This window comes from Boleophthalmus pectinirostris, unplaced genomic scaffold (assembly GCF_026225935.1).
Source record: "Boleophthalmus pectinirostris isolate CB_2022bp ecotype Guang Dong unplaced genomic scaffold, ASM2622593v1 HiC_scaffold_2, whole genome shotgun sequence".
Classification (NCBI taxonomy): domain Eukaryota; kingdom Metazoa; phylum Chordata; class Actinopteri; order Gobiiformes; family Gobiidae; genus Boleophthalmus; species Boleophthalmus pectinirostris.
Window position 1 is genome coordinate 3,601,123 of NW_026571152.1, and position 24,767 is coordinate 3,625,889.

The window sequence follows — 24,767 nt, forward strand, 5'->3', positions numbered from 1 at the left end:
AGTATCATAGTCCTGTTTTACAAAACACCTAAAAGGGTTTTTATATATATTATTGCATTTGAAAATGACATAAATATTCGGAACTGTTGGAATTTAGAATATATCCATGTTTATCCACTGCAGCCATTCTGCTTATTTCAAACTGTGCATTCAAAGCAGTGATAGGAAACTTTGTGTGTGTGGGACTGTTTTCCACATTTCTAGCAGGTTGTAACAGTTTTTCAGTCCTTCTTTGCAGGGCTACATTTGTATCTCCTTCTCTTCTGTGCCCTTGTGTTGGTTTCTGGTGTGACTTCTTGATCAAGGTCAGGTTCAGATCACTGCACTGACCTCACCAATGCTGCTGAAGCTGCTGTGAGGGGAAGCTGGTGTCACCTTTGCATACAGGGAGTCACCAGGGAGCCTTTCCAAGCTCCTCCAGAAAAGAACCTCCTCCAGTTCCTCCTGCTTGGCCTCCAGGTCGGGTTCACCTCACTCCATAGACAAAGTGGGCCAGCAAAGCAGGCCAATGGGAGGTTCAGCTGTGCCTGTTACTTTGTCAAGATTTTCCACTCCTCCTTTGTTGGCATTGTAGTCAAGGATGATGATGATGATGATGATGATGATGATGATGATGATGATGATGATGATGATGATGATGATGGAGCTCCCAGGAGCTCACCTCTGCAGCCATATGTAATGTGCTCATAAGAATGACATTCTTGTTCTTTTTTTTACATGTACCAGACAACTGTGGTGTCCTGGGTGAACTTACTCAAACTTAGAAGAAAAGATCTCTCTCCCACTTGATTGACTTGTGTTTCTTCTGTGCTCCATAAACAGGATGATCACTCCTTTCACTGTTTTGAGATTCTCCTTTGCCCCTTCAAAAACCATGAGGCGTCTGTCTATGTGAACCTGGGGCATGGGGGAATCTCAAAACAGTGACCTCTTGAACTCTGTCACCACTGTGCCATAAAAAATACACACACACATGGTCTGTGCAGTTTCACAGTTTCAAGTTTCCCTAAAACTTCCATTTTGCTTCATTTGACCCACACTGATAGAGCTAAAATCCATCTTGATACGGGTCAAAATTGACCCGAAACAGCCTCAGTGTCGCAAAATTTGTAGCACCTGTGCAAAAGTATAACATTTTAAAATATTTTCATTTTTGTGTATTTTGGCAAAATTTAGGAAAAGTCATCAAATTTCAGGAAAAAAGAATGATGTTTAGGGTATTTTTTCTACTGTTGAAGGTCAAAACGAGTCAAATTTGATACTTGTGCTACTTGTGATACTACTGCAAATACTTTTACTGCAACTCTTTTTCTGTTTCCGTGGTGTCCTTTTGTGTTTCTGCCATTGTTGGAATTGTATTTCTCAAACTCGAGGTGGAAATTCAAACTGGATTTTAGTTTTTAACTGAAGAGGAACATTTTACACAAACGGACATGCGAAAGTTGAAATTTATTTTATAATATTAGAATTCTGAAATGAATGATTCACTCTAGCAGCATGTTTTACTAAAGCTTTTCAGTCATTATTTTGTGACAATTAGACATATTGCCAGTTAAAGGAACAGGGTATATTTTGTAATAAAAATGAGAAAAGGAAATAAAAACCTTGAATGAAGTTTGAAGAACCTAATAACTGAAGTAACATGACCTTGTGTGTGAAATGCAGACGTGTTACTGGAGAGACGACGAGCTGGATCTGCAGAATAACAGACCAGCAGCAGGACCACGCTCCACTGAAGACAGGATCCTGACCACAGCCTCACAGGTCCAAATAATCCACAAATGAAGTGTGAATGTTGCACAGTGAATAATACGTGTGATTAGGTTGAGTTGCTGATGTTTTCCAAGACAATTAAACAACTCTGAACACAATCCTAAGAACATTGTACCCAAAACATTAGACTGAATAAGCAGATTGGAGAAGTTTTTTTGTTGTTTGTTATTGGGGAAATTCAATAGAAATCAGGATTGTGTTTTCACTCTGTGTTAGTCCAGTGTTAAACCAGAGTAGGTTTGAATGTGATACTGCAGTTGGCATCTATACTTAACCAGTAATTGTGGTATACTCTATACAGTACTGTAAAGTGTAAATGTACTAGTAACCAATGGGATTGATCCTTGGCTTTTGTCATTTCAAGGTGGACCAAGTCCTTCTTCAGGTGGAGGGTCTGAAATAGAAACCTTGGACAGATATGTGAGTGTATGTTTGTGAATGCAGGTTGGTCACTTGGACAGTCCCCCGTCCTCTGAGCGTCCGGCACAAACGGTCCAGACTGACTCTAAAGAAGATGGACACAGGACGCAGAGGTGACTGTGAATCATTACCATGTTCATGAAATGCAAATACATGATGGGACGATAGGACATTTTCCTACCTACCAAAAATACCTATCACAGTATGTAGAACTCTTTAGGATAATATTTGGACTTCTGAGCCCCACAGGACTATTCTCAGTCTAAACTGAGGTTTTAAAAATAGAACTACACAATTACTATAATCGGCCTAACACTTTTCACTAAAACATGATGTTCTCTTTGGTTAGACCACTTTGCAATGATTTAGTTAAACTCAGATCCATCAGCATGTTTTATATTTAGAAGCAAACAAGCTTTGCTCTGAAATTTTAGTGAAGTAGTAAATTCTGTGTACTTTTATACATCTGGTAGTTTCAACTTCCTGACTAGTAAGTGAGTCATCACTGTTGTGTCCCCTCCCTCAGAAAAACTCTGCTGTGTGGGACGAGAGCGACCAGCAGCGCCCCCTGCAGATGAGAGGCAGGTAAAAGCATCAACATAGGGAGATTCCAGTGGGACCCAAGAAAGACGATGACAAAGCTGAAGGGGAAGGCCCGATCAGAGACCCGGTCCTGATTCACGGTCTGAGCGTCCAAAGATATCGAGAAATCTACCTCTCAGTTTTGACCCGGGCTGCCCTCTCTGCTCTGCCCACCGACGACCCCGCTGTAAGAGACACACTGTTAAAGATCTACTATGTCACTTTTCTGATGGAGGGTCTGCCACCTGCTTATCTTCATGAAGAAAAGGAGAAATGCATAATAGATAAACTAATGCAATACCATGGAACATTCCAGGTAAAACGACATGTCCATGGAGAGACCCTCCTCCTAAAAACTTGCATAGTAAAGATTACATAAAATATATATATTTAGCAAGATCTCAGGTATTATTCCTATGGGATAATAAAGTATTAATCTGTTTTAAATCTTAAAGCTACCATCTGTAATCCGACTGGCTGACCCGGCCCTGTTGTATTTTCACATCTGTCTCACATTACTGCTGTGTGAAAGTATGACGGCAGAGCAGAGAGCACAGGTGAGTCTGAACAAAGACCAGGTGAGGGGAGAACAGGTTTCACAAATTCAAAAACCTAAACTTACTGATGGTAGCTTTACTGTAGTACAAGGCCAATCATGAGAAAAATCTGCAATACATTTATTTTCTTGTTTTATCCCCTGTGATAACATGTATTTTGATGAGCTATTTGACCTTCCCCCTGTGCTGCTGCCCTCTGCTGTTGTGTGCAGGAATACATGAAGCAGGTGCTGGAGCTGAAGCAGAGGCTGGGGGAGGCTCTGAACAGACCCCAGCTCCAGGAGACGGTCAGACAGGACGGGAGTGTGCACATCACAGAGACCTCTGACCTCACAAGAAACTACTGTGGACCAGAGAATACAGAAGAATAAACTCAACTACACGACAGTCAGGCTTTCTGAATGTTACTATATGGTACATGAATGTAGAGAAGGTTTCATTGGGAGGCACCTGGACACTGTTTTTGCAATAAAGATGTTCCCATCCAGAAGTCATGTTCACTGTGATGGTGCTGGTCTGAGACACTAGGACTTATACTAGTTAAGTCCTGTCCCTAATGTTCCAAGAAACTAATGAATCGCTTAGTGAACAATAATGACCAGGTAATCCTAGCCTGATTCATCAGCCAGTTTCATTTCGTGGAAACAATCTGACCTCGCAGCATTAGAATTAGTTTGCTCGACGGTAGGCGAGTACTTTTTTATTTAACCAATCGCTACTATTTGGTCATGACGTATGTAATGCACTGGAACACTGGTGGAGAGTGAACATTTCTGTCAATGAGGATAGCGTCTGCAGTCTGCTATCGCAACTCGGGTTGGTTCAGCTCTTCGCTGATTGGCCGGTCTACAAATTCCGGGGTTCTTGCAAACCGTCTAGTGTATTTCAATTCCTGACCTAGATGCTGGAGAGAAATGAAATTGAGCAGAGGCACTAGGTGGCACCAGCCTGGCTAAGATAATACAAACATGCACAATAATAACATCCTCCAGTTAGTAGTTGTCCTCACCAAGCTTAGCTCAGGGTCTGGAGGTGGGTCCCTGCTCCAGATAAGTCGCCCCAGCAGCACTGGGTCAAAGACAAATACTTAAATGCTGCAGAGTAGCAGAAAAATGGGTATATTTTACATAGAGGGGTGGAAACCAGACACAGGAAAAACCCTGAACAACTGAACCTGCTACATTCTTGCTATGCTGCCACTGCTGAACTGCTAAACCATCCAGTCTCTTTTCATTTGCTTATACAAAATGCAGTCAGTACATCGATTTAAATATTTTATTCTTTAAAAGAATGATTCGTAAGAAAACAAATAAGACTGAACAGTTCTCAGTTATAATGGAATCAATGAGCGTAAAGGCGCCTTTCCCTTTACAATGAGGTGAGCTTAGTTTGAGCCTAATATTAATCAGTAGACAGGAGATAGCGGCAACAATTGATTCATATTATTGACAGTGATCCCTTTCAGTACGTTTGGCCTCCAATGTTGCATGGGACCAATGGAGAAGCTTCCTATAGATGTAGTTTAAAGGTCCTAGAATATACTCGAATCCTTTATTATCAACTTTTTTAACTTTAAGCAAGGTTATGTTTCCTGATCAAAAACACATGCGGAGAAGGGGTGGGCAATATTGACAAAAATGTATAGATTTTTTAATATACTATCAGACTCTTTTTAGCAATCCAGCAGAAATGTGCGACCACGTGCTTGTAAATGTCTTGATGAAGGTTCAAGTATCACACAGAAAGTGAATAAACTGAGACTCTGACCTCAACACAAACACCATGTTATATCCTTGTCTGAAAGATTACACTGCAGGGTTCATTCTTTTATTTATTTGGTTTTAGCATCATTTTTGTTGAAGTAGTGTTTTGTTTCATTCACACATAAGAATAACGCTGAGTATTTGAGCTCTGGAGAGGAAAATTACCCAAACGTGATATCCCACATCCTGCAAATTTTTATGATCTTGTAACAATATTTTTGTGAAATTCATAATGTGATTTAGTTCTTCTTTGTTTCTTCACATGGTTGGGTCAGCCTCTGTCGAGCTCTGAGTGAGTGACAGTTGGATTTAACCAATCACAGTGTGGAATATAAATAAAATGTATGTATGTACTTGGAACTGTAAAAACAAACACAAACAAAAATGGAATAGACTTAAGAGACTATGAAAGCGCAACTATATTTTATTTGAATACTTCAAGCGTTTTGAGTGCCTTGAAAGTGGAAAAGCGCTGTAGAAAAATGTGACCATTTACCATTTCTGGAATGTAAATGTCAAATATTACTTATAATGAATATTTAATAAGCTGTATTTAATCAGTAGAGTTACTTTTGTGTGTGTGAATTTCTTGTCACATATTGCCCCATGTATACCCTCTACAAATAATGCCACGAATGCCAAAATGCTGAAAACGTACTTGAAATAGCCAACAGGCATAATCTAGGACCTTTAAAGGGACATTAATGAGATGTTATAGTGGAAGCCCATTGTTCTTGGTCAGATCCTCAACGAAACATCACCAGAGCAAACCCAACACAGCTACAGTATGTACAAGTACAGCACTTTGCATAGAAAAATAAGTTTAATATCAGCAGATGTTTTTCCTCTTTATGTAAACCACAGTTATATCAAAAAAGTAAATTTCCAATATAAAATGTTAAAATTAATCATTATTATAGACACTAGTGAGGGTGGGCGATGGGTTTTGTGGACTTTTTGGAGCACCGCATTTGTGCAAAAACAACAGTAGACGTACAATAGGACATGTGATTTGACACTAGGAATGCAGGAGTTAGGGAGGTGTTTTGGGCACGTGAACTTCATATTTGGGAGTCATACATTGGCGCAAGTTCACTTTTTTTTTTTTTTTTTCTTTTTTAGCTGGCAACAAGTTACAATCCGCAAGTGTTTTTTGGACCATTGTGATTACAAGTTTGGAATAAACCTCCATTTGACAAGCTACAAATGGAAAAAATAGCATGTTTTTTTTAGTCATTGCTCAGTTATGTCCTTGGCGTGCATAGTTAGGGGGGATTTTTGAGGTGGTCACAATTCAATTCTCGTAAGGTTGCGTTCACGTGAGGTTGCGACATTCAAAACACTGGACCCATGTGTTGAAACTGAGATTGAGGGCTTCGGAGAATTGATAGAATGTGTTATTTTAGAAAGGGTCTGTCCTCAATTTTCTCCCCGTGTATTTGAGCAGAATTTGCCTTGCCCCAGTACAGATATATTGTTTAAACAGCTCTTGAGATCAGAATAAATTAGCTGTACACCACTAGCATCCAATTATAAAGTGTTTAGTGAATTTATTTAGCATAAAATCTTTTTCTTCCTCAATTTGTTTCCAGTCGACAAGCAAAAAGTTGGCACTGTTGACTAAAAGCAGCTGATGACAATTTCTAGGTTTCAGCTTCCTGTTATGCACTACTGAATTTCTTAAATGCTATGACTAACTAACGAAATGGTTCCAGTTTTTGTATCTGACACCTCCGGATACATTTAAACAGGCCCCTGCCCTCCATCGGAGATTTTGGCATCAAATTGTGAACGTGAACGCAACCTCTTCATTCAATCAAAAACGGAAAGGAGTCCCCCCCTTGTCACAGGACTGTCCCGCGGTGAGTAGAGGTGGCGTTGGTGCTTGCTGTGAGGTTTGGCGCTTCAGTCCTCCTCGTCGCCCTCTCCCGGTGGCCTGGTGATTCGGCGGCCTCCCCTCTTGCCCGCGGGGCCCTTGGGTTTGGCGAAGGCCTGCTTGTGCGCGTGCTGTTTGGGGTGCACCTCCTCGTACAGGAAGTCACTGGTCAGCTCGTCTCCGTTTTCGATCTCCAACTGCAAAACGAGCATTAGTAGAGTAGGTTTATTTTTTGTTTTATTATGACATTGGAATGTTTTGGTGAGGCTTGCACCATTCTTACTAAAAGATGGATACTTTTTTGAGCACTCTACCATGTTTTAACACCCACTACATATCTCTTTTGTCATTTGTATTAACCAGGCAGCTTAGCCTGATAACCATCTGACTTTGCCATGCATCAGAATCATGAAATCTTTATGGCAAAGGCATGACATGACAAATGAAGAAAGAAATGACAAAAAAAAAAAAAATATATATATATATATATATATATATATATATATATATATAGGCTTTGACGATATGGTGCAAACATAAAATTTAAATGACGTAAAAAATATGCATGTGGCAGAGCAAAGCTTTAAAATATTTAGTCTGGGGCTGCAGGCCTTTAATCAGTTGAATGTTTCTTACTCATGTAATTATTTGATTAGAATTTCAAGGACTTCTCTGGTCCAGAGCAGAAATGATGAGGCACAAAGTGATTTAGCAGAGGTCTGGGAGTGAAGTGAGAGTTTATTTTGCCTTTTTACACAAGTACGATATTTATCAGTAGATTTTAATTGTCTAACTGATGCACAGAGCAAATCTTCATTCAATCAAAACCATTACAATCCTTATTCTGTACTCTTTAAGTTTACTAATAATAATAATTATAACCACCAAACCCTAAAACACAAGGTTTTATTTACCTTTTTCTCGATCTCAATCTTGAGGCTGTTCTCCACCATGTCGACCAAAGGGTTTTTGCAGCTGGAGTAGAGCATCCTCTCTCTGATGCTGCACTTATATCCAGGCATCGAATAAATGAAAACTGAAAGACACAAGTTATAACATGAAGGGAAGAACAGGAATAATTATTGTGTTCAATTTCATTCAAGTTCTAGTGTTCACTTTCCACTTTTAATTGAACATATAATGTATTACTTCAGCCTGCATGACCTTAAGCACCGTTTTCAGTTCCAGAACTTTAAATAAATATTCAATTTATAAATAACACACTTCAAAAAGCAAGGTCTAATTTCCCTGTACTGACAGCAATTAGAAAACATCACAACATGTCTGGCGATGGTTTGCGCTTCAAAACTGCACAGGAGACTCAGCTTTCCAATCCATTTTGTAACAATCGAGGGAAAATTACAACTAAGCAATTTTGGAGCACTCAGAACAATCAAATTATCTATAATGCACTGATAAAAGGATAAGAGGGGGATTTAAATTCATTTAAAAGCATCTTTAAAATGGAAATAAAAAGAGGTGGAGGGCCTTGGGAAGACTGCTCTCTGTGGGGCTGCAGTAACACGGATGCAGGCTTTGGCTCACGTTAAGATTTGAAAATGAATAGATTCAGGCATCACACTTAAATCTTAAAGTAAAGTATAGCAAAGTAAAGTATGGCCGTAGTGCAAAGAGTGTCGTACCTGTGGACTCCAGGTAGTCTCCTTCGTGTGAGTGTTTGTAGTTGAAGAAGTGGTAGCGCGCGGCGTCTTTGGGGATCCTGGACGGCAGGTCTTTTAGCTCCGTGGGCTCAGTGCTGCACAGTTTAATGAGCTCCTGTTCAAAGTCGATTTTCTGAAAAGTCAAATACAAAGATTTGAGGACTAAGGGGTGGTTTACTAAAGAATTACTCTGAATTTAGGTGGAGTTAGAAAAGAGGAAAAGGAAAAACATCACAACCTTTGAAGAATAAGACTCAAAGTGTTTTTTTTTATTATTCATTTGATTTTTTGTTATTGTTGCAGTTTTAGTTGCACTTTTATATTAAAGTGTACTATTAAACTTTTCAGGAGGAAGGTCCGCCACCTGCCTGTCTCCACAATGCGCTTTACCTGGAAAGTTCATTAAATGTTTTCATCTCCACTTCATTGTGTTTAAGTAAGAATAAGAGAGGCTTTTCTGCTCTGATTCGAGAGTCGTCTGGCTCCTCCTGGACGCTGCTCTGATGCTCAGGCTCCAGGACACAGAGGAGGGACACTCTTGTCCTTAGGGCTGTTACTCTCCTGAAACTTCCCTAACACAGGATCTGATGACTCAACAGTATGTCTGTACCTGTAACTTGGCCTGGAGATGGAGATGTTTTATACCATCAGAATGTTACATTGTGCACCTTTAAGAATAGTCTTCTGTTGAAAAGTTAAAATCATGTATGCACAGAAAATTATAAAAAGATTAAGAACATTTTAAAAAGAAAATGATAAAACTGATAAATAAAACTACGGCATTATATTACCAACACCACTGTTGAAAGCACAAAGAGGTCGGCACCATCCCCTTTGTATTCTGGGTACAAAGACTCATAAGATCCAATCACACACATGCACGCCACACACACACACACACACACACACACGCACATGCACGCCACACGCACACACGCACGCACGCACGCACACATACACACACACACACACACACACAACCACACACAACCTTTGGGACAAACAGTTGCCCATTGTTCTGAAAACAGCTCCACCAAAATCATTTCACTCCTTCAAACACCACTAAAGGAAAAGCAAAAGGTCGAGACCACTGAACAATTACAATGACTTCTTCACTACAGAACTTTCAGTGGAGATTTGCTTATTTGCTTATCTCACCATCTGCATAATGAGACATTATACATTTCTATTTTCTTTCCTGTTTTAAGATGATGCTTTTAAAAAGGCAAAAACAAAAAAAACTATTCAAATACCTGTAATTGAATACATTCATGATAGATCAGTTTAATGAATGCGTGAAGAAAAAGGGCATTAGAATAATCCTCGTCCTTCCAGGTTCAGGCTGTGGGACTCACCAGTTGTAAGTAGTTGATTTTCTTGTCTCTAAACTTCTCGAGGGCAGCCACTCCGTCCTGGTGAATGGGGAAGGCCACTCCCTGAAGAGTCTGCTGCTTCGTATCCACGCTAACGTCTGTCTGCACCTGAACGCAACACCGTGCAATAATATGTTAATATGACTGATATTTACTGGGACGACAAGTTACATAAATATACATAAAACTAAGAAACTAAATATTGGCCACATTTGTGATTTGGTAACTGTGTAATTCTTTAGAGAGGGATTATTTTCAGAATGAGACATTTCTAATTTCTAAACTGAGGCTGGGTGAGTAATGTCGGCCAATCGAACGACCAGTGCAGCAAATATCAAACATTTAAATGATAAAAATAAATGAGATAAATAAGATGTGTTTGTGGCCCACTTGGCTTCACTTTTTCAGATAATAGATAATAAACTACACTTGTCATTTAAAGTGAAACATTTACCAACAACTCACCAGAACCTACACTGAAAGATCCTAGATTATCTTGTTCCACCTGGTGATGTCATGTAGTTGTAGTTTTCAAGTTAAAGGCAACATTTTACATTTACTTCAGCAGAGATTTGCAATTCCAGGAATCCATGATTGTAGTAAAGGTGTAAAGAGTTTGAAAACACAGTGGAGCACTTCCTGTATTACCACATAACCTCGCAAGGTGGAAGAGTTTTTTCTATTTGACAGAAGAACTCAGCCTAAATGTGCAGGGTTTGTGTGTTAAACGTGTGAATGAAACAAAACACAACTCCAGGTCTGTGTGTGATGAGGAAACTACATTCTAACATAGAACAGAAGATGGCATAATACAGTAGCCTGATTCATCAGCCGGTTTCACTTCGTAGAAACCGTCTGACCTCGCAGTGTTAGAATTTTTTCGCTCGACAGTAGGTGGGTACTTTTTTTTATTTAACCAATCGCTGCTGTTTGGTTGTGACGTATGTAATGCGCTGCTAATGGGGATAACTGGTATATTAAGCTTTTCCCAAATCCCACAGGAAGAAGGACAATAACGTCTTTCCCCTTGATAAAATTCACCAAACATTCTTTTAATTCTGGCTTTAAATCCTCAATCTCAGGAATCGTTGCCAAAACAAAATATATTGCTCATTGCTGATTGGCTGGTGCCCCAACTTGCACTTTCGGGGTTTTTGTGAACCGTCTAGTGTATTCTGATTCCTGACCTAGTCGCTGGAGAGAAATTAAACTGAGTGGAGGCACTAGGTGGTACCAGCCTTCCTAGTAATACAGGCCCTTTAAGCAGAAAAAGGCAGAGATTACATACTGTATTTTCCACACTATAGGATGCACTTAAAAGGCTTTAATTTTATCCAAAAACGACTGCGCGCTTTATAATCCAGAGCACCTAATATATGAATTTATTGGTGCGTCTTAGTACGACTTTAGTAAACTACAAAGCCGCATCACTTGCAACATTACAGCTCCCGTAGTCAGGAGCATCAGGAGTAATACAAACTGTGATTCCTTTTAATATCAAAATGCACCTGTCAAGAGACACGCTCACAACGCCCACTTTAAACTCAAGGCGTTTATAAAGTGAAAGTGCGAGCTGTGTGGGAGCAGTGGATGAGAGGAGAACACACATTCACCAAGACAGCGAGACAGGGCAGAGCCACTTATGCCACGATCTGCCAATGGATCGTGGACGCCCGGGATAAGGATCAGTATCAACTGTGGTCCGAGCTTTCACCAAGACCAGTGAACTGCCAGGGAACAGTAACCACACTGACTCGGATAATGACGAGAGGGATGTGGACGTGCTGGATGCCGTAATCGCCCAACTGTTTGAACAATTATGAGTTATTGTGAATACGTGAACAATTTTGCGTCTCAGACAGTATTTTTTTTTTTACAATTGAACAAAGTTGAGAGTTATTGTGAATGTGTTAAATAAAGTTTGACTGACTTATCTAACTGTTGTTTCGTTTAATGTGCCTTATAGTCCAGTGCGGTTTATATGTGAAAAAAGTTAGAAAATAGACCATTCAGTGCCTTATAATCCAGAGCGCCTTATAGTGTGGAAAATACGGTAGATGGTCTATTTTTAGTCACCTTCCAGTATCAATGCATCTGTACAGAATCCTCTAAAATTGGGCACTACTCAGTTACAATATTAATCAAGTGCATCCTAAAACGTAAATAAAACTGTACTTACTGGAATGGTTTTCAGTTCAACTTTTCATTCCAAATTGAGTAACAGTTTATATTTTACCGAGTAACAGTACCGGTACTCTTACTTTGTTCCTCTTCCCACTGTGAGTAAGTCTAAAGTGACAAAAGCTTCATGTGACAATATGAACTGATTTAGTTTGTCTCATTTTTGAGTCTCTCCTTTAAATACACCAGATTTTGTGCATTATTTAATGTTTTGTTCTTCCGGTTACATTAATAGTAATTTCCCCAAATACTAAATATTTCTTTGTAACACTAGTCTAACATGAGTACATTTTTGTCTACCTCTGCATAGCAAACAGCACATCAAGCTTTATACACACATCTTTACTAAAAATACTTTGACACTATTAATATTTAAAAGAGCGTTCCATCTGCAGACAGTAGACACGTGCTCTGTGTATCTGCCTCTGTCAGCTGCTCTTCAGGGACATTTGAAAAGTGGACTTCCTATTTGCTCGAAAGCTTTAATTGATGAGACTTTAGCAGAGGACTCAAAGCGCTTCCTTATTTGGTAAAACAGACACAGACACAGACACAGACGCAGAGAGCAGAAGAAGAGCGCAGCCTGGATAATGAGGACTTCAAAGTCATTTCAAAATGTGGGAAAAACTTTATGCAAATGTACAGTTGTCTTTTCTAACTTTATTTCTATAAATATTTGGATTTCCAGGTCGCAGTGCTGAATAATAAACCAGGACTAAAACTGGACTAAACCAGGACTAAAAGAGGACTAAACTAAGACTCAACCAGGACTACATCAGGTCTAAACCAGGAATAAACCAGGACTACATTAGGTCTAAACCAGGACTAAAACAGGACTAAACTAAGACTAAACCAGGGCAACATCAGGTCTAAACCAGGACTAAACCAGCACTAAAATTGGATTAAAAAGGACTAAACAAGGACTAAATAAGGACTAAACCAAGACTAAAACTGGTATAAACACAGACTAAACCAGGACTAAAACAGGCCTAAAAAGGACTAAACCAGGACTAAAACAGGACCAAACTAAGACTAAACCAGGACTACATCAGGTCTAAACCAGGACTAAAACAGGACTAAACCAAGACTAAAAGAGGACTAAACTAAGATTCAACCAGGACTAAACCAGGACTACATCAGGTTTAAACCAGGACTAAAACAGGACTAAACTAAGACTAAACCAGGACAACATCAGGTCTAAACCAGGACTAAACCAGGACTAAAATTGGACTAAAAAAGGACTAAACAAGGACTAAATAAGGACTAAACCAAGACTAAAACTGGTATAAATACAGACTAAACCAGGACTAAAACAAGAACTAAAACAGACCTAAACCTGGACTAAAACAGACCTAAACCTGGACTAAAACAGGCCTAAACCTGGACTAAAACAGGCCTAAACCTGGACTAAAACAGGCCTAAAAAAGGACTAAACCAGGACTAAACCAGGACTAAACTAACACTAAACCAGGTCTACATCAGGTCTAAACCAGGACTAAAACAGGACTACATCAGGTCTAAACTAGGACTAAAACAGGACTAAACAAGGACTAAACCAAGACTAAAACTGGTCTAATCTAAGACTAAACCAGGACTAAACCAAGACTAAACCAGGACTAAACCAGGACTACATCAGGTCTAAACCAGGACTAAACCAGGAGCCACACAATGAAGGCAGCTGCATTCTGGTTGCTCAGGATTGACAATACGACTAAAAAAAAGTTTCATTCAATTGAATCACTGAATGTTCCTTGTATTGATCAATCACAATTTTCCACTCATTTTATTTGTCCAGTTAAAACAAGTAAATAACTGTTCAGAATATACTTTATAAACGCAAACATTTTCATAAGTGCAGTTTTCCATATTCAAATGTCTCTGATGTGTCTGCACTCTGCTCTGAACCACGGCGTTTCCTGACAGAGGATTGGCTGTACACCTCCAAATTAAAATGCCCAAGTTGATCATTAACCATTTCAAATGATTATGATGTTGATTTGATGGAATGTGATTAATTACAAGGCCCTAGTGGTCACCCTCTGCTCCTGACCGGTAACTCAGAAGAACTGGTTGAAGGATGGGTCAAATGCAGCCGACACACTGAACAAATACAACAGCCATACACTCCACTGTGAGAACCAGAGGATTAGCTGGGGCCTTTAAAACTGCACAACAAACACGGCTGACGTCATTACAGCAAAACAGTCCACTCACCAGCGGATCATTTTACAACCTCCTTATCTAATCTCTGCACCAGCACAAAGCTACCTGCCCCGTCTGCGTTCTCCCAGCGAGTCCTTCAAAGCCCAGGCACGAGGGTGGAGCTTGCTACATGGGGAATATAGTTTAAAAAAGGTACAGGTTCAGAAGGAGAGGGCAGAATCACAGCTCGAGCGTCCACCTGGCTTCAAAGTCCCAGCGCGAGTGTCTAGGTGGGAACGTCCCCCTGCCCCCTCCAGACGACCCCTTCTCTTTGGTGACACGCGGGGATCTGCTGTGCCCAGGAGAAGGGGGATGTTCTCGCTGCGTCACGGACTGTGATGTATGGAGTTAGAAAATCAGCTTCTATATCATAATAAAATGAAATGTAAATGTAGCGAGACCAAATGTCGGGCCTTGTTTATGTCATTTTATCAATCTTTCCAAAGCGGCACATGTTTTTTCAGTCTGTAATATCAATATAATTCTCATTTGTTTACTAGGAAATCATATTTTAAATATTTTTTTCTTGTTCCCCATGCCCTAAAGCAGGGGTCTCCAACCTTGTGAGCTACTTTCTGTAAAATTAAACTGCTAGAGGGCTACTAATTTTGTAAATATAAGAGCCATGGTAAACTGAAGATGAGGTTAGATGTCTATAAAACATAACCCATTATTCACTTAAATTAGCTAAATTAGGCATCAAAATGATAGATTTACAAAGGAAATAGGCATTTAATCAATCAAATTTGAGTTATTTAGCGCAATATGTATGATTCAGAAATCCTTGGCGAGCCACTTGGAAGGGAGTAGAGAGCTACTGGTACTTCCTGAGCTACAGGTTGGAGACCCGTGTCCTATAACATGTGTAGTAACTGTTGATTTGTGAAGAAATATGAATTATTTCCTTACCTGCCATGAACATAATTTGTAAGCAGAGCAACACAAGAAACTTGGAAAGCTACAGAATGTGTTCAAAAATCATTGAGAATCACTTTTAGGAAGGTCTTAACTATGTATGTCATTGAAATATGTAAGATATGAAATATGACCTTCCACCATCTGCTCATCCCCAAACAGAACCAGAGATGTGAGAGCACCTTGGAATGCTCAACAGTATGGCATTAAATTCATCTATCTCCATGGAGACCAGCAGGGGGCACAACCAGGCCTAGTTACAGGTCAGATTTGTGCAGAGGTGACCCCACACAGTAATAACGCAGGTTTTATAAATGCAAGTATCTATAATTGAATATACAAGATAGAGACTGAGCAATGACATCTCAATTAAGACACGCACCGTAGAAGTTACACAGTGCACCTTTAAGTCTGTTTGAACCCTGGCATGGTTAATTGTCAGAAATAAGTTTTGGGGTGTACAGTTGAGAAGTCCACAACCAACCCAGCCATGTTTGTAAAAGCAGAGTTGAGAAGGTATTAAGGTGCATAAGACGTCAAGAAATAAGATAAGAAAGTTTATTGTCTCACAAGGGGAAATCATTTGACATTTATTTATTTACTGATTGTGTTAAATGGCACTGTTTAGTTCAAATTAATGCCATGTGAATTGTTTTTATAAGACAAACAGAAATGAAATTGAAAATCACGATCACTCTATTTGAACAAAACAATTACTGGCCATAGTGGAAAATCTGTATTTTTTATGAGAAATAATCTATATTGAAAGTCATTTTTATTTGTTTTTAAAAAGACAAATTAAGAAAGTGAAAATTGTGATGGCTCAATAAAGGATTTTTTTATTTAAATTTTTTTAATCAAATTTGTGATCTAGCCTCAAAGAAGATTTTTTGATATAATGCCCAACCATGTCCAATACTTAAACTTTTCACACTATTCTCACTAACAGCTACTGCACTAGGCCCTCTTAACAACGCAGACTTCATAAGGAGCGATTTAGAGCTAAAGTATAGATTGTTAGTGTGTGTGCGCGTGCATGTGCATGTGCGTGTATTTGTGAGGAGACACACTAAAAGCTCCATCACATCCTGCAGTTCTGACACTTCAGCGTCTGTGCACTTTGTGTGTGGAGCCAGAGCAGCACTTTAAACTTAACACCAGAGCTGACCTTGTGCTGTGGCACCACTCATACAATACTCATACTCTGTGTCAATACAAGTTTACAGTTCACACATCACAGGAAATGAGAGAAGAGGACTTAAGAAGACTTAAGTCTTTCCAGTCAAGAGTTTATAATCGACATAGTCGTGTTTAAATGATTATACAGGAAATAAGACAACACACAAAGGTGTGGCACATGTAGCACATTTAACTGGTTTCAAAAAGGAACCACAACTGAGCCTGGATTATCAGTGTTAACCTGCACTGAGGACATATAGGGCAATACCGCATGCAAAACCTCAAAACCTGAGCTGCAGAGGCTGCACTAGCACTGATTAATGACTGTAGGTACTGAGTTTAGGTAGTGACCATTCAGATCACAGAGTCCTTTTAGGTTTAAAACTATTGGATTTAGACATAGAAACTGGCAATCCAGATGAGATTCATTTGGGGTCATTCTGCTTTCTGATTGGATTATTCTCTTAAAAATAACATAACACGAACATTAAGGTTAAACATTAAAAGAGTTTGGAGTAAACAGCTGTGGTGAGTGTGTACCTCATTCAGCTTGATCTGTCGGAGCTCTTGCTCTGCGGCAGTGAGGGGCAGTGGTGCCGCCTGAGACGTCAAGTGTTTCCTGTATCCGCTCAGACTCAAGTCATCCTGAAAACCAGCACACAGATATGGCAACAATGCAAGGCTCTCAATTTTACAGAAATGTACTGTACTGGTTTTAAAGTAAAATGTACAAATAGGCACATTTTATTCATGATTTTCCTCTTACTTGTGTTTGTCTTGGTTTAGTATTGTTTTTTATTTTGACACATACCTTTAATTGTTTGACTAATTAGTAAAAGATATGCAAATTTTTGCTTTAACAAAACTCATAAATGCCAAAAGTAGTTTTTTCTCATATGGTGCAGCCGTACAATACTGGACTAGTGATATTTGCTCATTTCGAAAGTGTGGAAGGCTCCTAATCCTCATCCACTAAAAATGTGAGCAGAGGATGATGGACAATGCTGCGTGAGAAGATGTTGGGAGGGTGAAAGCACTGACTGAGCAATGGGACGCTTTCTGTTTATGTCTTCAGCTGTTAGAATGTGCACATGTGTAAGGAACATGAGAAGTCAATAGTTTCTCATTTCAAAGGCTGAGTTACCTTTACTGTTCCAAAGATCTCCTCCTTGATGTGTCCTCCTCCGAACTCCTTCTTCAGTGTAGCTCTAGTAGCAGCATATAACATTTTATGTCGCACCTGTCATACAAAGAAGTAATTTAAAAAGTATATTAGGATCACATACTTTGTCTCTGGTAGAAATACTCGTGCTGTTTTAACATTGTTTTTGTTTTTATGTGTCAGTCTTTCTATGCTTTATCATTCATCTTCTGCTGATTTCCACATGAGGCTGTTCGTACTTCCCAGTGAAACAGTAAAACTATAGTCACAATGCACAATGCTCAGATTAAAAATGGCTACAGAACCTCCACAATATATTCTATATACTATATACCATTGATCATTTTAGATCTAGTGTGCTACTACCCAATGTATATTCCTATCAAATAAAGTTAAAGTTTGTTAAATTAACTTTATTTGGAGGTTTTCATGGGAAAGAACACATACTGTATCTTCTGTTAAAAACATTAAACAAAGTTTTAAAAAAAAATGAGACACCAATACACATTTTCCTTAAAGAGTCTATATTATAGATTTATGCACTTTGCTCATCACAAACAGACCTGGAGTTGTGTTTTGTTTCATTCACACATGTTTAACACACAAATTCTGCAGATTCAGGCACTCTGTTCCACCTTCCCTCAATAGAAAATGCTCTCTTCCACCTGGTGATGTCATATGGTAATACAGGAAGTGCTCCACTGCGTTTTTAAACTCCACACACCTTCACTAGAATCATTTGGAACTTCCAGTCTCTACTGAACAAAAGTAAAACAGGCTGTTTACTTGAAAACTATCACTTCAAAACATCACAAGGTGGAACAGAGCATTTTGAGGTTTGGAGACAGACAGACTAATAATAAAAGAATACTCAAACATGTGTAAATGGAATAAAACAACTCAACGGTTTGTTTTTTATGAGATAACAATGGCTTCAAGATCACAACACAAGTCAATTTTGTGTAATATACGACCTTAAATAGAATAAATAACGAAAATAGAGCACAGCTTAAAGTTATGCAACTAATGGCATACTTCAGAAAACGCCTTTCACCATCAGGACATGTCTCAGCGTGAAAAGCTAAAAGCACTCCGAGCGCAAAGCCACGAATGCTGCACATGCATTACACCATGTGAACTGAGAGTAAAAATACTAAAAGCTTCAGTTGCATGTGGCATATTTAAGCAAACATTGTCTTGTGCCAGTACAAATATATGATAGAAACATCTCTTGAGATCAAATAAGTGTGTGTGTACTGTGTAAACTCTTTATTGTCTGATAATTAGGAAGTCCCATTAGCATGCTAGTTCTTGTTAGCTTTAGTGTGATGCCAGAACTCTGCTCTCGTCTCTGAAAGTTACGAAAAGCACGACTAAACTCATCGTGGTGAATAATTAGATGCTCAGAATGCATAAGGTAAGTGAGGAAGAACTTTAGACCACTGCAAACTCTTTCAAATAAACTAGTTCAGATTTTCAAATTTTTAAGACAGTAAAAATCAGGTACAGCGCCTTCATAATAAAAATTCACTTCATTCTGTCCTACTGACCCATACTGTCACAACAAGCCTGTATTTATGTGCTGCCCATTTTGAATATCAGAGACCTAAAATGTTAGAGCTTCATTAGAATTCAGCCAAAGTAAGATGAGTGACAGTCTCCATGCAAAACACGCATTTGCATATGATTAAAAACAACACCAAGAGCCAAGTCTGGACCGCTGACGAGGGAAATTTCAAAGCCACAGTAAGCCCTTTCTCACAATTGTTTACATATTGGTTTTAATCTATTCATGAGGATAAAAATTCAAATATTTCGTATGATACTTTATTTGACAAGAGAAAAATAAGTCTTTTAAACAACAGAAATAACAAATGTGAACTACGAACTATGAAATAAAACACTACTACTACTACAACTTTTTAAAACAAATGGTTCTTTATAATATTGTTTATTATAGCAAAATATATTTCCATTTAAATTTCACACCAGGCTATGTTTGTTTTTTGTGAAGAGCTAATATTTAGGGTGCCTTCACATCCTGATTCGAGTCTAGTTTACTCCTCATGTAGACTCTGTTTGGGCCTGGTTTAGTTCTGGTTTAGTCCTGGTTTAGGGCTATTCTAGTATGGGTTTAGTTTTGGATTTAGTCCCAGGTTAGTCACATATCACCATCACCATCAAAATAGGGTCTAGTCATGGGTTTCAACTTCTTCTTTATAGGTGACATTTTGAGGACTTTCATTCTACTATTTTGTTTTGAATTATTAATTACTATGAAAACAGTGGATTAATGGCTATTTTTTAATCTCTTTGACACCCATCTATAAGGGGATAAAACCTGGAACTAAACCTGGATCTGACCAGGACTATAACAGGATCAAGACTACATCAGGATTACCGTATTTTCCAGACTATAGGGGGCGCTCTTAAGCCTCCAACCCCAATCAAAAAACGAGTGCGCGCCTCACAATCCAGAGCGCCCTATACACGAATCCACTCGGGTGTCCCACTTCAGTAAACTACAAAGCCACACCAGCCGCAGCGAACGCAAACACACACGGAGCAGACAGCGAAAAACACCCACAGCCACTCATCACTCCACTCCAAAGAGGAACGGGCGGAGGAACGAACCAAAAAAGCGAGTGCAATGTGCCACTTCTAGACACAACTGAACAACTGAGTCACTGCGAACACGCCGACAATCCGTTGGTCCCAGACACACCCTCCCTACACGCCACAACTGAACAAAGCCCAGAGTCACCGTGAACGCCATAAACAAAGTCCCACTGACCCATCCAACTGTTGTGTTTCTTTTAAAGTCCAGTGCAGTTTATTTGTGAAAAAAGTTAAAAAATAAACCATTCTATGACAGTGCGCCTTATAATCCAGAGCGCCCTATAGTGCGGAAAATACGGTAAACTGAGCTAAAACAGCTCAAATGTGAAAGCACCCTTAGACATTGAGCAAATTGTTGGTAGAGATTTAACAAAAAGAACAAGACATGTTGTTACTAAAGTTTTAGAGAGTTATAATGTAATATAATACAGCCTTTAAGACATTGAAATAGGTCCAGATGTTCACCAAACTAAAGCCTGCCCTGATGTGGTCAACTCCACCCTGTGTCCCAAACCCGACAAGGAAAATAATATGTTGAATCGAAGGGTATTCATTATCGTCTGTACAGATTTTGTTTTGTTTTTTTCTTACCGAGGCACGATCCGGAGACCAGGCCAGAAAGATCCACTCGTAGCCCTGGTTGTTTTGGGAGTCCAGACGGTACAGGATGTAACAGGGAACATCGTCCTCCAGAAGGGGCAGCACCAAAGCATCGTACTCCTGCTCCCACGACTTGGAGGCCTTTCGAGATGTGCCTAAAGTCAACTGCTCTGTAAAGGACACCAAAACTGTCATCGACGCAATACAAGAAAAGTAACTACATTTTTAACACAGCTATCATTATAATGATATTATTAAATAACATGAGTTTATTTATTCTAGGATAAATAGATTGTTAAAAGTGCCCTATATAACTCGTCTCCAAGCACATATTTAGCACATGTTTAGTTCCCCTGTTTGTTTTTACTGCAAGAATGTGAGATTCCTGTCTGTCTGTCTCTCCACATATTTGACCTGTGACTAGTGAGGCACCAATCCGATACTGATATGTGATATCGGTGCCGGTACTGAACAATTTGCTGGATTGGCTTCCAAATATTCGTTCAGTCGATATCCTACTTTGGCACATAATTTGATTTAATACGATGATTTACTGGTCATAATTGGCCCAGAATGTTTCATGATGTTTGAACTTTTATTTATACAAAATTATTCTGTAGTTACTTGACAGATACATAACAGCTACATACCATATTTAGGTCAGTTTGGGCTTATTTGATTTTTGTTTAAATGAGATAAAAGCTGTTTTCATTGTCTGCACTGTTTTCAGTTGGTATTGGGAATCGACATATACTTAAAGCTATATGTATCAACATCTGTATCGGAATTGAAAAAGCTGGACTGGTGCATCCCTACATATGACTTGGCTTGATGCTTTTCTCCGTGGAAACAGACATGTTTAATTTGAATCTAATGGCGTACTGTGGAACATTAAAGGCAAAGCAAAAAACATCCCCATGGAGACTAGCATGTGGCAGATCATCCACCAGAAAACGTATACAGCGCACCTTTAACCAGTCTGTTTTCATTTGAAGATTGCTTTGAAAGACTTTAAGCTCATTGGAAAAATAATGAATACATGACATAGTAGTAGGCCTGTCAAAATAACAAGCACTATATACCGGCTACAGAGAAATATTGCAATAAACAATAATAATATAGAAACGACTTTATGCCTCTGACACAATAACAATAAAAGAGACTCATCTCAGTAAAACAGTTTTGAAATATACTGTCTGCAACAAATGGACATATTCTGCTCTCTACAGCTCAAATTTTACTTTTCTTACAAAAAAAATGCAAAAAATCTCAAACTTTTGCAAAGAAACTGTACATCTGGTAAATAATGATCACAAAAATATATTGTTCCAGCTTTCATATATTGATATAGTAATTATTGTGACAGGCCTAAGTAGTAGTGAACCAGTAGTGACCAAGAATGTACAATCATGATGTATTATTTCATTCTCGAGAGTAATACAGACTGACAATTTTATGACAAAATTGAATTGCTGTTGTTCATCTGTTCCGCGAAGTCTGCACTATGTGTCGAGTTATCACCAATCCCAATCGTGTTAGTGAGAGTGGCCTTGGCACATTTGAGTGTAAATAACAGAAAAGTTCTTAATAACATACCATCCTCAATGACAATCTTCACAAGGCGATATGTCTCTCCACTCCTGGCACTGGAAAACATGTCCTTTACATCGTTCCCCGCTACAAGAAACAAGACAAAGCAATATATTCAGCTCTTGTGATTATCGTTGTGCGAGGATTTACAAACATGAAGTGACGTGAACTCAAGCCGTGTTAGAGTACTCACAGATGTCAGTGCAGTTTAGTTAGAGCAATACACCGGTTCTAGCGATGTAACTACGTTTGATGGCTCTGGACCTGACTTGTGATTGTTCTAGTTCAGGACAACAGCATTTGCTCTGTGCAGTGTGTTGTAAAAGGAGCTATTTGCCAAACAAAGGGGATTAAAGGGTCCATCACATATGTATTGTAAAAGGCATTTTGTTGGATCAGAGCCATATGGAAACATCTGGCAGTCACTAACCCATATTATAGTCATTTCGCTGACATGACAACATCAGAAGAAAGGACCCTGGTTTGGTTCTGCTTTAGTCCTGGTCTAGTCCTGGTTCAGTCTCAATTTGAATATAGTGAATCATTCTCAATTTTGATATAGGAAATGTGCAAGTGTCAATGCAGCCACAAAACTCACCCTCTCTCTCTATAGATATGGCTCAAACACTATACTAAATTGTAAAATACAACTCAAAAGTCAAACATTTACTTAAACTACCCTTGATGACTTGATTCAAAATAGTTGCAATAGTAGGAGTATTATATTTGGTCTAAACTCTAACAACATATTACTACATTCTTACATGTAGATACCGTTATATAGGGATTATGGACTTATGCATATCCACTGAACTGCAAAAATACTGTTTAATCACACTTTGCATGTTAGTAGTAGTAATCACAGAGCATTTGGTTAAATCGGTCAACAAAGTCTGCGCTTGGTCAACACTGGAGTATTACTTCTGCCCATATAAGGGAACACATGTGAGCCAGTGGAGCCTTATTGTTAGAATGACACGGGCTCCTGTGGCTATGTGATCCGTGTATTTATGTGTAAACCTGCTAAACTACCAGGCCAGCAGTTTGTGGAAAACGAAGGCGTCGCCCATCCATCCATTCAACATCGGGGGAAGCCCTACTACTATTCACGTTTGAAGGCAATAGCGATACAAATACATGGCGTACCGTGAAAGAGATTAAAAAGCCATGTTATTCTGGGTTTAAGCAGAGGATAAAACCCCTGGATTTGTGCTGCTCAGTCCTAAAACTGCTTTAGAAGAGCGGGCGGCGCAGATCAGGTCGGCACAGCTAGCACAGCGCGGCTAACTTGACACTAGCTCTGCGTTCAATGGACAATCCCCAGAAAGCAAAGCACGTATTACAAAAAACCTAGCGGTAAGAGAAAGCATAATAAAGTGAAATGAAGGAAACCAGAGGAGTAAACTACCTTGAATGCCCGTTTGATGTGACATTGTGCTGGAGGAGGCAGAAGGGTGGATGCAGCAGCTGATCCGCGAGCAGAGAAGCAGGAAGTGGACTACAGCCACAGGCCCCGCCCCCCGAGTGACGACACCAACATCTGTCACATGACCAGTCAGTGATCATGGCAGAGGGATTATTTAATCCATTCAAGGGAAAAGATCAATATGATTTAGGATGATAAATTAAGTTAGGCTTTATCTTTGTCTTAATGTATCATTATATGTTTATTAAATGAGCCAAGCATGATGACATGGAAATGTTACAGCCTTCAAGACAGCAGCATCATTTAAAGTGTTTATGACTACGCTGTAGGCTATGTCACTTTTCTGGTTCAACTGTCCATGACAACAAAATCTGCCTGGAATATTCCACAGTATGGCATAATTACACATATCTATATTGCATCTGCTTTATGCAAATAGCTTAAAATATACATTTAAACCAATTATTGTTTTTATCTGTGAGTGAGATTCCCTCTCATTAACTTGGCCTAGAAGTGCAATGTGATTAAATAAGTTTAATGCCATAACAGGCAAAACAATATAAGCCAATGACAGAAAATAATTAAATAATTTCCCTTGTGGATGAAGAAAGTTTGTGACTTTAGACAGTGCACATGTGAAATGTACCACTGAGAATACATAACATTATGATTATGATGATTATTATCATCATCATTAATAATAATAATCATCATCCTTCTTCTTCATCTTCTTCTTCTTCTTCATCTTATTATTATAATTTATTTATTTATTTATTTATTGAAAATGAATGAGCATGTGTTCCAAGCCTACAGTTCACATTTATGTGTGTGGGTATGTGTATGTGTGTGTGTGCTGGTGTGTTTAAGTATGAATGTAGTTTACTGTGG

General features: G+C 39.0%; 1 protein-coding gene and 1 long non-coding RNA gene across 2 annotated transcripts; one reads left to right on the forward strand and one right to left on the reverse strand.

Annotated features, from left to right (window-relative positions):
- Nucleotides 1-618: 618 nt before the first annotated feature.
- Nucleotides 619-4,530, forward strand: LOC129409364 (uncharacterized). The gene is made up of 4 exons (XR_008632373.1): nucleotides 619-1,764; nucleotides 2,218-2,306; nucleotides 2,720-2,962; nucleotides 3,545-4,530. It is a non-coding gene; the product is annotated as an uncharacterized LOC129409364 (long non-coding RNA).
- A 63-nt stretch (nucleotides 4,531-4,593) lies between these two features.
- Nucleotides 4,594-23,963, reverse strand: LOC110168060 (twinfilin-1). The gene is made up of 9 exons (XM_020933467.2): nucleotides 23,862-23,963; nucleotides 22,460-22,540; nucleotides 20,855-21,033; nucleotides 17,627-17,722; nucleotides 17,023-17,127; nucleotides 9,988-10,113; nucleotides 8,615-8,765; nucleotides 7,886-8,007; nucleotides 4,594-7,168 (listed from the first exon to the last, which is right to left on the reverse strand). Exons 1-9 carry the CDS (start codon nucleotides 23,884-23,886, stop codon nucleotides 7,001-7,003), a joined length of 1,053 nt encoding a protein of 350 aa, XP_020789126.1. The 5' UTR covers nucleotides 23,887-23,963; the 3' UTR covers nucleotides 4,594-7,000.
- Nucleotides 23,964-24,767: the final 804 nt, after the last annotated feature.